Raw genomic sequence first — 14425 nt, 5'->3', positions numbered from 1 at the left:
TTAATATTATACATTTTCCTCGGCATCAGTAGAAATGTAGTGATATTAACACTTCGAACTTATAAGAATTCCCGCGTTTTACATTCGAAGCAAAGCTAACAAATAAACAACTAAACGTTGTGTTTAATATCATATTCATCCCAAATTAGACTAGAGAGAAAAACAGAAGCTATGAATTGAGTGTTGAAGTAGAGGAGCTTAACCCCCCCCCCCCCAAAAAAAAATCCTGCTTCAACAAGATGATATAATTGTGGCCGACAGTGTCTAGCAGTTCTAATACAATCAAAACAACACAGCATGCAAAATTACCATTTTGATAACTGTCTGAATTTATATCTCTGTGGTGAAGCAAAGCGAGTATATTGGTACAAACTGGTTTGTTGATATAAGAGATCCGCATTTCCATTTAATTTTCAAAAACAAATAAACATCTCAGTTTTACTGAAATTAATCAGAAACGACAACTAAAGAAAAAAAGGAACACAATAAATCAAAAAATGCACTTTAAATGCAGGGTTAACAGAAAAACTGAAAACAATAGTTGAGAGAATAATAAAAGTCTTGACAACGGTTGCAAGGAATTTTAAATTTTTTCCTGTCAGGAGCTTACTTACTGAACGTGAATAACCAGTAATTAAAATAAAGAAGTTTTAATTAAAAACCTCAGGATTTTATCAAACAATGGACTTAAATGGACTAAATTTAACCGGCAGCTGTTAAACGTAACGGAGTTAAAAGTAACGCAAACCAATTTTTCATCACCGCAAAGAAAGTTTGAAGAACAAATTGCTCATTTTGGAGTTCTCTGTTGATAGAAAAGCTGTCAAGACAGCTTTGGACGCTTTCAATTATTTGCGATTGCAAGGAGAGTTTACGATAGCGAATTTCGGGTTGAAAATTTTGTCATTTTGAGGCTCCGATCACTTCTGGTGGGAACAAAATACATCAAGTTTCTTATCTACCTAAAGGCTAATAATGACCAAAAAATGAAGGAATTTGATTTTTTTAACTTCTGCCGCTGCATGCAAGCGCTGTTTTTCCTTTAAGTACTTCTTAAATGTTACAATAATATGGATCTGTATACTCAGAGGGAGCAAAGGACATACAAAGTTTCGAGTAGCCAATCAGAACACGCCAACAATGGTGTCCTAACTAAGTATCTCCTAACCGCCTAAGATTATTTAACCTTCGTTAACAACTGGCGGCGTTTCGAACGTTCAGTTTCTTACAAATCGCATGGCTTGCATATAGCCAGTCCCTCGCACTTCGCGCATGATAAGTAATAAAAAGCTGGTAACGAGATAAAACTGCTCATTTTAAACTAGGAAAAGAGTTGTAGTGAGCGAAGTGAATTCACTCCTTCACTCCTTCACTCCATCACTCCTTCACTCGTTTCCTGTTAGACATATGCACGCAATGCGTGCAAGTGTTCTAAGGCCTCTAGAGAATTAGACCTTTTCTCTGATACCTACATTTCTTGTTAAATTACATAAAATTAACATGCTTAGTCACCAACCGAAATATTGTATTAATGTCAGTTTTCTTGAAATAATATTATGATATTTATTCAGCTATAAACCGAGACCGTAAACCTTTGGTTTTTGAGAACCAGTTAGAAAAACTAACCTAACTAAAACACTCAGCTAAAGATGAATTTATTTCAGTACGATTTGGTGAAAAAAAATCGCTCGACTTATAGCCAATGATATTATTATTATTATTATTATTATTATTATTATTATTATTATTATTATTATTTTTCGTTACCTTCAAATAACAAAAAGGAAAAATAAAAAGAAAGAAATTAATTTTCAACAGATGGGAACTGTATCTCTTGGCCTTTCGGTCTGCTCTCGATCAGTATTTGATGACAATCAAAGTAAAGTAAACAGAAGTTTGGAAAGTATAACATCATTTGTATTAGCAAACCTTTATTTGTCAATTTGTTGTTTTCGATTCTTGTTTCAAAATAACTTTTCCGAGTTTAGTGGCTTATAGCCACTTTTAGTTATTAATTCAGTGAACCTACTACTCTTTAGATGTTTAAAAGAAAGGCAAAATTTTAGAAGTGGGAAAAAGGCAAGACAAAAGCGAGTATATTGTTTTCTAGATTAAATTGCAAAAACGTATAGCAAGATGTCAACAGGGCCATTCATAGATAAAGTCATTGTTTCTGACAGTGCCCAAAAGCTCTACTATAATCAAAACAACACAGCACGCGAAATTACCATTTTTATAACTTTCTGAATGTATTTTCGTTTAATTTTATCTCTTTTATAAAGGTGAGGTGTATATTAGTGCAAAGTAGTGTGTTGATATAAGGGATCTGCTTTTGTATTTCCAAATACAAATAAACATCTCAAACTTACTAAAGTTAATCAAAACTGACGATCGATTAAAGAAAAAAAGGAAGAATTAAATCAAATATGTCTTTTAAATGCAGGGTGAACAGCAAAACCGACATCAATAGTTGAGAGGATGATAGAGGTCTTGTCAACGCAAACAAGGGACTTTCCTTTATGCCTGTCAGGGGCTTTCTTACTGTACGTGAATGAACGGTATTTCAAATAAAGAAGTTATAATTAAAAACATCAGGATCTTACAATGAACAATGGACTTTATTTTAATGAACTAAATATAACCCGCAGCTGTTTTTATATTGATTCGCTGTCATGTCTTGGCTAACAAGAAACAAACGATTGCGTGCTGTCAGTTTCGAATAAACCCTGCTACGAAGTAGACCAAATTTCAAAACATTTGTTCGAAGAGGCAAGTAGCTAGGTCTAGAGCATTATCCGGAAGGTATTTCAAGGCAGCGTTTAGACCTTAACAGGCGAAAAGACCCTACAGAATGGCTCAGAATCTTGATAGGAACACGGCCGAAATTGTTTCAGAGACTGCCATATTTTGCTTGGTGCTGTTTCTTTCACTGGTTGGAAACCTCCTAGTCTGCTATGCTGTTTACAAAAACCCAAGACTACGCTGTCCGAGTAACTACTACATCATTTCCTTGGCATTCAGCGACATTTTTCAAGCTCTGTGTACAATGCCGCTATCGATTGCGATGCTGGCAACTGGTGTTTGGCCATTTGGAACTTCTGCATGCTACTTCATGGCCATTTCCAAGTATGCCTTGGCGAAAATTTCCATATACACTATGGTGCTAATGGCACTGAACAGATATTATAAAATAGTAAAACCAGCCAAGTACCAAACCACATTCAAAAAGAGATTCATCATTGTAACAGCATCACTCGTGTGGGTTCTAAGTATTCTCTACACTGTTCTCATCACATTTTTCCTTGGCTCTGATCACGCCAAACCAAACCCGTATTTCGCCCTTTGTGCTGTACAGTATCGTTCATTCGGCCTTCCCGTACTGACCGTTGCCATGTACTTGCCGTATATTATTATCATTTTCTGCTACTGGAAAATTCACAGGGTCGTCAAGTTGCACAATGCAAGTGTTTCATGGCAGAGTTCCAACGTTGAAGATGTTAAGATCAGCAAAACTCTTTTCGTCACCGTTATCGCTTTTGTTGTTCTTTGGTTGCCGGCTCATTCCATTTATTTAGCGTCCATCCCATTCTCTCTTCCACGTCAGCTCACACTCTTCGGAACCTTCCTAGTTTTCTCGTCGAGTTGTGTCAATCCCTTTATTTATGGTTTCATGAATCGCTCATTCAAAAACGAGTTTAAGAAATGTTTAAAGTTGAGAAAAACGCAGACAATAGGCACAGAATCCAGTTAGGTACCAAACGGGGTATTTCTCTCTTATAAATAGAAATTTTACTTACTTCCTTTAGTTAGTTATATATAGTGACTTGAAATGCCATAAAAGCCATGATCAAGCTTACTTTATATTTTATTGTATTGCAAATACATTACCTTACTTTGAAAAGTCATAAATTTAGTTACGCTTTTAGCGTTTTCTATTTGTCAGGATACGCGATAAAATTAAGATAAAGGCATTTGTGAAGGGAACGGTTGTATACCATCTTGCATGATATTATGTTTGTTTTTCTGAAACTACTTTTTGGCATTGTATCATGGCACTACCGCCTGCATTCCATTCCTTGGAAAAATTACAGTTACATTTGTTGCTGTTGTCGGTTTTACCCTCATAGACGCTTCCAACGGACACCAGGCGTAACGAATATAATAGTAAAATTATTAAATAACCTTGACTGCAAATATATGTTGAATTGTTATAACCCTATTCATAAAGGCATATCTCGACTTCAATTTTCTCCTGGGTAAACATTAAAGATAATTTTATGCAATGGCGTGAAATCGCTTTAGATGCAAAGCGTGAAAGCTGTGGCTTATCTCTGAGAAAAAATGACTGCACTTTATTGTAATGCTTTCAATTTGTGGGGAAAAGAAATAATCATAACACTTCACCAATAGAAAACATAGAATAGAAAATGCGCAATATAAATATTAAATATTATTATTATTAAGTAATACTTCAAAATAAGCTAGAACTAAACGTACAGAAATTTACGCTGATTTAGACTGTAGTTGAATTTGAAACGTCATATAACTTTTGTTGAATGTTACTATTATATGTATTTGTATTCTGAGAGGGAATACGTTTGTGTAACGTGTGTATATTGGAAGACTCTAAAGAACTTATATTGCGAAAGTATCAATCAAGGATTTTCACTTGCGCATTACAATATTTATAAAAATATAAATTACTTACTTGCCCTAAAATTAATAAAAATACTAAAATACCTGATAAGTGTAAAATTACAATCACTAAAAAATAAAAATTAGCTTAAAAACGCCTTCTGAAACAAATGAGTCTTAAGATACTTTTTAAAACTATTTAAATATTTCTAATAAAAATGGGAAGATCATTCCATAATTTTGGAGCAGCCATATAAAAAGATCTGTCACCCAGGGTAATAAAAGACTTGATGGTAGGAAAGTTTAACAGTATTCCATCATTTGACCTTAAGTTATATCTATCACCAGTATCCCTAACAGATATAAGTTCGGTAATGTAAGGCGGAGCGAGACCATGGATAGCCTCAAACGTTAACAATAAAATCTTAAAGTCAATACGAAACTTGACAGGCAACCAATGGAGTGATCTAAGCAGAGGCGTAATGTGACAATATTTGCTTTGTTCTAAAACAAGGCGAGCGGCTGAGTTCTGAACTCTTTGCAATTTCTGTAGCTGACGTGCCGGTAGTCCATATAATAAGCTGTTACAATAGTCAATTCGACTAGAGATAAAGGCATGCATCAATGTTTCCGTACATTCCTTACTAAGATATTTCCTAATCCTTCTAATATTATACAAATAATAAAACGCAACAGAGCTTGTTTTCGTTATGTGAACGCCCATCGATAGATTGGAATCCAACCACACACCTAGATTTCTAACGAGGGACTGCGGAGCAATGGGAGAGGTGCCAATCACTATGTTATCAATTCTGACTTTACCGAGTTGCTGTTTGGTGCCGATCAGAGAGAGATAAAAATGGGTATAATCCACGCCAGCGATGCTGTTACGATGATGATTTCTTTTTGAATGTGGTTTGGTATTGGATGGTTTCATTATTTTATAATATCTGTTCAATGCCATTAGTGCCATGTTGTAAAACCATGATATTGCCAACTAGCGAGAGGAACATTACCAAGAAGAATGCGGTAGTTTCTGAAACCACAGTCGCCATGTTTCTGGTTTGAAATTGTTTCCACAGATTTGTCTCAAGGCTGTCGCGGCCATTTTCAGACATTTTCCGTTGTCTCTCTCTCTCTCTCTCTCTCTCTCTCTGCCTCTGCGATGCCTTTCAATTCACATTCAGAGAAAGACTTTTCTTCCTTTTCATTTTACACTAGGATAATAGAGCTGTTTATATGACCCTTACAGTCAAATATTGAAAGAAGTCTGTAAGCTCATGCAAAGGTTCGTTGAAGCAGTTTTCGGACACAACTCAGATTAACTAAAAACGATTGCATGGTAAGACTTTTAACGAGAAATAACAACAAGTGCAGCTGCTCATTCATCAACAACTCGATGGAAATCGAGGCACGAGTCTATTATTTTCAAAAGGGTGCTGGTCTTAATTAAAATGTGTTCATTTGAAAGCAACAGCTTACGTTATACACATGGAAATGAAAAAGTCATGTATTATTAAACTGTTGTTTTTGCTCAGTAACGAAGCCTTGCTGTTTGGCCTTATGCTAGATCATATTAATTTTGAATACTGTACTCCAAATAACTTTTTCAGTGATATCACGTAAAATTTCAGCTAAATCGTAGCTGCTGTTTTGAAAACGAGAAATAGAAACAGGCTCAACATGAATACGTGTTTATGGATTCGTTCTCCTCGGCCTCAAACATTTCTTGAACTCATTTTTGAATGAGCGATTCATGTAACCATAAATGAAAGGGTTGACACAACTCGACACAAACACTAACAGCGTTACAAGAAACATAAGCTGGTGTGGGAAATAATAAAAGCCTAATAAGATAGATGTACCATATACGACATGAGCTGGCAACAATAGGCCGGCAAAGGCAACAACTGTTACGAAAAGTGTTTTGGTTATGTTAACATCTTCAACATTGGAACTCTGCCACGAAACATTTGCATTGTGCATTTTGACAAATCTGTAAATTTTCCAGTAGCAGAAAAGGATAATGGGATACGGCAAAAATGCAACAATACCTACAACAGGAAATACAAAGTCAGGAAATTCTATGATGCAAATGAGAAATCCTGGGTGTGGATTAGCGTTAAAGCCGAAAGCAAAACTCATTAAAAGAGAGATAAAAATGGCTACAATCCACGCCAGCGATGCTGTTACAATGATGAATTTCTTTTTGAAGGTGGTTTGGTACCTGAATGGCTTCACTATTTTATAATATCTGTTCAATGCCATGAGTGCCATGTTGTAAACAGAGATTTGTGCCAAACAGAACCCTAAAATGGCCACGAAATAACAAGCAGAAGTCCCAAATGGCCACTCGCTTGTTGCTGCCAGTCCGATCGATAGCGGCATCATGCACAAAGCTTGGAGAATGTCGCTTAGGGCCAAGGAGATGATGTAATAGTTGCTTGGACGGCGCAGTGTCGGGTTTCTGTACACAGCAAAACAGACCATGATATTTCCAACTAGCGAGAGAAACATTACCAAGGAAAGTGCGGCAGTTTCTGAAACCACAGTCGCCGTGTTTCTGGTTTGAAATTGTTCCCACATTTGTAGCGCAAGGCGATGGCGTCCATTTTCAGACATTTTCCGGTGTATTTGTCTCTCTGCCTCTGCGATGTCTTTCAATTCAGCTTTGGGGAAACAGTTTTCTCCCTTTAAATTTTACACTAGGATAAAATACAGTTTGTATAAATCCAAAAGTTATATATTGATTAAAGTCTCTAGGCTCATGCATGCAAAGCGTCGGTGAATCAGTTTTCGATCACAACTCAGATAAACTGAGAACGATTGCATGGCAAGGCTTTTAACGAGAAATAACAATAAGTGCAGCTGCTCCTATTCAATTCCCTGAACAAATCATTTTACGTTTAATCAACAAGTCGATGGAAATCGAAGCATGAGTTTATTATTTTCATAACAGGACGTGGGTCTTAATTAAAACTTGTTTATTTTAATACAGCGACAGCTTACAATACTCACAGAAGTGGAAAAGCCATGGATTATTACACTGCTGGTTTTGCTCAATAACGAAGCCACGTTCTTAGGCCTTATGCCAGATTAATTTTAAATACTCCAAATAAATTAAGGTGATTCCAGTAAATTGCATTGTGCATCCTTTCTGTGCATACCTAGTTTTTTTTTTCTGCGTCATCTAGCGTGCACGCAGAACATTAAAGGAGAATCTCGTCAAGGAAATATATGGTCGTTTTCTTTTAAGGTGGGCACACACTAGGGGACTAGTTGCAGGGTCTTGTCGCTGGCAGGGACTTGCTTCGGGGACCAATCCCTTAGTGTGTACTCGTATTTTGCATCGAAATTCTAGTCGCAGGGACCACATTTTTGGTCCCTGCGACTAGTCCCACAAATAAAGCTGGTTTGATTTCTGGGACTAGTCGCAGGGACCAATAGTCCCACAAATCGGTCAATTTTTTTACCAGTACACACTAAGGGATAAGTCCCTGCGATTATTCCCTGCGACTAGTCCCCTAGTTTGTGCCTAGCTTTAAACAAGCATGGCGACCCCCTTTTTATTACCTAAAGTTAAAGGAAAAATTAAGGGGGGGGGGGGGGGGCGTCTAAACCTCCCGCCTCCCATGCCTTTTACTCCCGCTTCCCGTACCTTTTACTCCCGGGCTCCCGCCCCCTGTCCCCCTTCACATAAATCTATTAGTTACTAGCAGGAATAACATGGGTGGTTGCGACTCACTTGTCAGTATCAAGGCTGGTTTTATGTTACTATTAATTATGTTCAGTAGATTTGTGTTGTCTTGGTGGTAACAGGAGTTTTTATCACTTTCTAGTTTTCAAGATTGTTTCAGAACTTTAGAATCCTGGAACGATAAAAAATTCGCCGATTTAAGGGCGAGGAGTGTGTAAAAGTAGTTTACGTTACACAGTAATATTTTTGCATGCGGAGCAGTAGATCTCCTTGTCTACCTTTTGATTCTTCTTTTCAGGGAACTCCGTAGAGGAAGTACGGGTAGGAGTACAACTTTCGAAATTCAATCCAGTTACGTTCCCAGAGCCCTAAATCCAACTGTTGATAAGGAGACTATCTCTACAGGATTGGTGTGTAATGTAATAATCGAAAGCATAAGCACTTGGTTTCAAAAGTCGTACTCATCTGAAGGTTTGTTGCAAGGTGCCCCTTACAAGCGCGGTTACACGATAAAGCGTGTAGAGCCTGGGAATAGGGAACTGAAAGGGCCTGCCGACACCACACCCGCCCCTTCTATTTCGCTCCTTTCGACCGTTTAATTACCGTTTGAATCCTCTGCAAGGAAAAGAGTAAGAGAACAGAAAGATGAGGCAGAATCCATTTGAAAACACGATCATGACAAAAAACAACAAAGCACCAAGATGCACTCAATTAAAACCAGATTTATTCCTTGACTATATAACCAGACTATTGACTTAAATGCGCTTTTCAAATGTTGATTTAATCAGCCAGGTCCAAGTACTCCTGTTTCAGGTACACTCAAAGAAGGACAAAATGGACGACCGCTGGCCGGCTTTAGATTCTCCCAGTAGGTTCGGTTAGCTCTGAAATAGTAAGACACAAAAAACAAGGTTTTGATTTTAATTTTAGATGTCTGCTTGAAACGAAAGACAAAGATAGTCAATACAAGGCCATCCAGTAAAGTAGTCATTAAAAAATGCTGGTCTTACTGCGTACAGACTTATCCCATACTGAACTTTTTCAAAGTATTCTTACCTTTGATATACTAGTTGAATGAGTGCTGTATTGTATTATAATATTACAACTTTTTTATTTTCAATTCACTCACAAATCTCTCAATAACGTGGTCACGACTCTTTGACGTTCTTTTCGGGTTCTACTTTTCGGGTGCCACTTTTTGAACAATCGAGAAAGGTATTCGAGATTAGCTTCGAAAATACCGATGAATTGTACTAGAGAACTCCTATTAGGGTCTTTGATAGATTGTTATGTCAAGTTCGAAGATATCATATATACCGTCAAAACTCCCATGGGTCCAATGGGTTTACAACATGCAAAACAACATGCCTTGGAAATGGCGGCTTTTGTTCGATTTTTTAGGGGTTGACCGCTATTTTGGTGACATGCAACTAACCAATAAAAACATTTGGATTACGTAACTCATGCATAGTGTGTGAGAAATTTTGACCACTTTAACCATGATAAATTGGGCCAAATTTTTACCATTTTAACCATGGTTAATTGGGCCACATTTTGACCATTTTAAGTAGTAGATAAAATATGAGCGGGAGATCTGTATGGGCGTATACAATGGCGAGCCGATAGGCGAGCCATTGTAAACGCCCATACAGATCGGACGCGAATATTTTATTCTACTTGTGAAATGAAAACAATAAATTGAATGCGAAGTTTTGTTATGCGAATCAGTAGAGATCTGTATCAAAAGTTAATGAATACTAATTAGCTGAGCAGGAGTCTGTATCAAAAGTTAATTCTATCGTTTGATTTGTATTGGGGTTTATAGATGTGTACATGTGATCTGAATACAGTGCTGGGATTGGTTTGCACCCTCATGAATAGTTAATGAATTTTACAACCATGGTTAATTGGACCAAATTTTGACCATTTTAACCATGGTTAATAGGGGCAAATTTTGACCATTTTAACCATGGTTAATTGGGGCAAATTTTGACCATTTTAACCATGGCCAATTGGGGCAAAATTTGACCAATTTAACCATGATTAATTGGGGTAGATTTTGATCATTTTAACCATGGTTAATTAGGCCAGATTTTGCCCAATTTATCCATGGTTAATTGGGGCAGATTTTGACCATTTTAACCATGGTTAATTGGCCCAATTTTGACAATTTTAACCATGGTTAATCGGACCAAATTTTGTCCATTTTAACCATGGTTAATTGGACCAAATTTTGACCATTTTAACCATGGTTAATAGGGGCAAATTGTGACCATTTTAACCATGGTTAATTGGGGCAAATTTTGACCATTTCAACCATGGTTTATTGGGGCAAATTTTGACCATTTTAACCATGGTTAATTGGGGCAGATTTTAACCATTTTAACCATGGTTAATTGGGCCACATTTTGACCAATTTATCCATGGTTAATTGGGGCAGATTTTGACCATTTTAACCATGGTTAATTGGGCCCAATTTTGACCAATTTATCCATGGTTAATTGGGGCAGATTTTGACCCTTTTAACCATGGTTAATTGGGCCCAATTTTGACCATTTTAACCATGGTTAATTGGGACAAATTTTGACCATTTTAACCATGGTTAATTGGGACAAATTTTGACCATTTTAACCATGGTTAATTGGACCAAATTGTGACCTTTTTAACCATAGTTAATTGGGGCAAATTTTGACCATTTTAACCGTGATTAATTGGGGCAAATTTTGACCATTTTAACCATGGTTAATTGGGCCAAATTTTGACCATTTTAACCATGGTTAATAGGGGCATATTTTGACCATTTCAACCATGGTTAATTGTGACAAATTTTGACCATTTTAACCATGGTTAATTGGGGCAAATTTTGACCATTATAACCATGGTTAAATGGAGCAAATTTTGACCATTTTAACCATGGTTAATTGGGGCAAATTTTGATCATTTTAACCATGGTTAATTGGGACAAATTTTGACCATTTTAACCATGGTTAATTAGGCCCAATTTTGACCATTTTAACCATGGTTAATCGGACCAAATTTTGACCATTTTAACCATAGTTAATTGGACCAAATTTTGACCATTTTAACCATGGTTAATTGAGGCAAATTTTGACCATTTCAACCATGGTTAATTGGGGCAAATTTTGACCATTTTAACCATCGTTAATTGGGGCAGATTTTGACCATTTTAACCATGGTTAATTGGGCCACATTTTGACCAATTTATCCATGGTTAATTGGGGCAGATTTTGACCATTTTAACCATGGTTAAATGGGCCCAATTTTGACCAATTTATCCATGGTTAATTGGGGCAGATTTTGACCATTTTAACCATGGTTAAATGGGCCCAATTTTGACCAATTTATCCATGGTTAATTGAGGAGAATTTTGACCATTTTAACCATGGTTAATTGGGCCTAATTTTGACGATTTTAACCATGGTTAATTGGGGCAAATTTTGACCATTTTAACCATGGTTAATTGGGACAAATTTTGACAATTTTAACCATGGTTAATTGGGCCAAATTTTGACCATTTTAACCATGGTTAATTGGACCAAATTGTGACCTTTTTAACCATGGTTAATTGGGGCAAATTTTGACCATTTTAACCGTGGTTAATTGGGGCAAATTTTGACCATTTTAACCATGGTTAATTGGGCCAAATTTTGACCATTTTAACCATGGTTAATAGGGGCATATTTTGACCATTTCAACCATGGTTAATTGTGACAAATTTTGACCATTTTAACCATGGTTAATTGGGGCAAATTTTGACCATTTTAACCATGGCCAATTGGGGCAAATTTTGACCAATTTAACCATGATTAATTGGGGTAGATTTTGATCATTTTAACCATGGTTAATTGGGCCACATTTTGACCAATTTATCCATGGTTAATTGGGGCAGATCTTGACCATTTTAACCATGGTTAATTGGCCCAATTTTGACCATTTTAACCATGGTTAATCGGACCAAATTTTGACCATTTTAACCATGGTTAAATGGACCAAATTTTGACCATTTTAACCATGGTTAATAGGGGCAAATTTTGACCATTTTAACCATGGTTAATTGGGGCAAATTTTAACCATTTCAACCATGGTTTATTGGGGCAAATTTTGACCATTTTAACCATGGTTAATTGGGGCAGATTTTAACCATTTTAACCAAGGTTAATTGGGCCACATTTTGACCAATTTATCCATGGTTAATTGGGGCAGATTTTGACCATTTTAACCATGGTTAATTGGGCCCAATTTTGACCAATTTATCCATGGTTAATTGGGGCAGATTTTGACCAATTTATCCATGGTTAATTGGGCCCAATTTTGACGATTTTAACCATGGTTAATTGGGGCAAATTTTGACCATTTTAACCATGGTTAATTGGGACAAATTTTGACAATTTTAACCATGGTTAATTGGGGCAAATTTTGACCATTTTAACCATGGTTAATTGGGGCAGATTTTGACCATTTTAACCATGGTTAATTGGGCCCAATTTTGACCAATTTATCCATGGTTAATTGGGGCAGATTTTGACCAATTTATCCATGGTTAATTGGGCCCAATTTTGACCATTTTAACCATGGTTAATTGTGGCAAATTTTGACCATTTTAATCATGGTTAATTGGATGAAATTTTGAAACTAACAGTACCGTATTAATCATCAGTTTTCGAACGTCTAAAAGTTGTAATAATGATATACCGTAAGATCCTGAGCGATGATAAGCCTTCTTAGTATAATTTCCAGAGGTGAATTCAATTCAGATTGGTCGAGAAGCTCGAACTATGGCGCAATATTCACCGCGCTAGGCGGTGAATATGGCATCTCAAGGTTTGGCTACTAAGTCATGCCACGTTTGTCATCCAGGCCAGTGAACATGACGGCATTTGCTGAATGAAAATTTCTCTCATTTAAAAGAAATCACTCCAACTCCTGGATATTTAAAACATTGGGAATTTTGTAAATTGACTACAAGGCTTTTAGACCTAAAATATTTTCAAGAGATGGTTTTCAAGGCGTTGGAATTGATCGTAAACATGGTGGTTTTAAAGATCGCTAGCGGCCATGTACTCAGTCAGATCGACTGGCAAGACATTGTTTAGTTCTCTTCTCACTGGAGCTAGTAATTTCGAGAGGATTCACACAATTGCTCAGCAGTCACTAACGATTAAAAAAAGGTACCAGATATCTATTTTTTCGTAGTGTTTGTTTTGTTCCGTTTTATTGATAAAACTTGAGCGTAAATTACGATTTCACCCGATGAATTAAACTGGTTTACACGTACGCAAGCGAGCACTTGTGTTTGTTGTTTTCGTGTGTTTTTTTATTGTTATTTTGCAGTTTTTGATATTCACCTCTGAAACTTATACTAAAACAATTATTCGCCTCAGGCTTAGTGATTATTGTTGAATAATAATTTCGCTTCGCCTTCGGCGAATAATTGTTAAATATAAGCCTCTGCAGCCCATCTACTTGCTGACAAAAAATTAACATTTGGCAGGGGCTCCTGCATTTGGTTATAATCTTCCCACCCCGAATAAATACTCCCTTTTGGTAGATGGCACTACCGATGTCTTTTTAACTTAAAAATTTCGATCTGCCTTGACTGGTTTCAACATGGTTAAAGATATATGCCCTTCTGTTTAAAAACCCATCCAAAACTCCCTGCGAAGTCGTATAACCTCTTAGATTAGCCCAGGGCTAATAAACCGTACCTTACGGGGGGCGGGGGGGGGGGGGCAGGGGGTCTGAAACTCCCGCTTCCCGTACCTTTTATTCCCGCCTCCCGCCCCTTTCCATAGCTGTTCTCTCCTCTTTGTTCCATGTCCATTGCGAAATATGAAGTGTTACGAAATTTCACTCGTTTTCTCCCGGTTCCCGCTACCTTAAAAATCCCACTTCCCGCCCTCTCTCCTCCCGCTTCCCGCCCCTTTTCTCCCGGGCACCCGCCCCCCTGTCCTCCTCCACTATGATATATCTAAATTTTAAGAATTCGGATTTGTTAATTAGAACATAAAATTTCGGCGGGGAACTACGAGCCTTTATAGTTTGTAACTAAAATTTTCCTTTGCGTTATTAGCC

The 14425-nt window shown here is 37.0% G+C and overlaps 2 protein-coding genes across 2 annotated transcripts; one reads left to right on the top strand and one right to left on the bottom strand.

The window, feature by feature from the left end:
- Nucleotides 1-2768: 2768 nt before the first annotated feature.
- LOC144663820 (histamine H2 receptor-like) lies at nucleotides 2769-3812 on the top strand. Its single transcript, XM_078524883.1, has one exon. It carries the CDS (start codon nucleotides 2852-2854, stop codon nucleotides 3749-3751), a length of 900 nt encoding a protein of 299 aa, XP_078381009.1. The 5' UTR covers nucleotides 2769-2851; the 3' UTR covers nucleotides 3752-3812.
- A 2318-nt stretch (nucleotides 3813-6130) lies between these two features.
- LOC144663818 (histamine H2 receptor-like) lies at nucleotides 6131-7389 on the bottom strand. The gene has a single exon (XM_078524882.1). It carries the CDS (start codon nucleotides 7255-7257, stop codon nucleotides 6331-6333), a length of 927 nt encoding a protein of 308 aa, XP_078381008.1. The 5' UTR covers nucleotides 7258-7389; the 3' UTR covers nucleotides 6131-6330.
- Nucleotides 7390-14425: the final 7036 nt, after the last annotated feature.

The sequence above is a fragment of the Oculina patagonica genome, chromosome 8, assembly GCF_052425735.1.
Source record: "Oculina patagonica isolate OP01 chromosome 8, crgOcupat, whole genome shotgun sequence".
NCBI lineage: Eukaryota > Metazoa > Cnidaria > Anthozoa > Scleractinia > Oculinidae > Oculina > Oculina patagonica.
This window is presented reverse-complemented; position numbering and strand designations above follow the sequence as displayed.

Bases quoted from the DNA above. Each gene is read 5' to 3' on its own strand.
- LOC144663820 (XM_078524883.1), top strand. From the start codon at position 2,852: ATGGCTCAGAATCTTGATAGGAACACGGCCGAAATTGTTTCAGAGACT.
- LOC144663818 (XM_078524882.1), bottom strand. From the start codon at position 7,257: ATGTCTGAAAATGGACGCCATCGCCTTGCGCTACAAATGTGGGAACAA.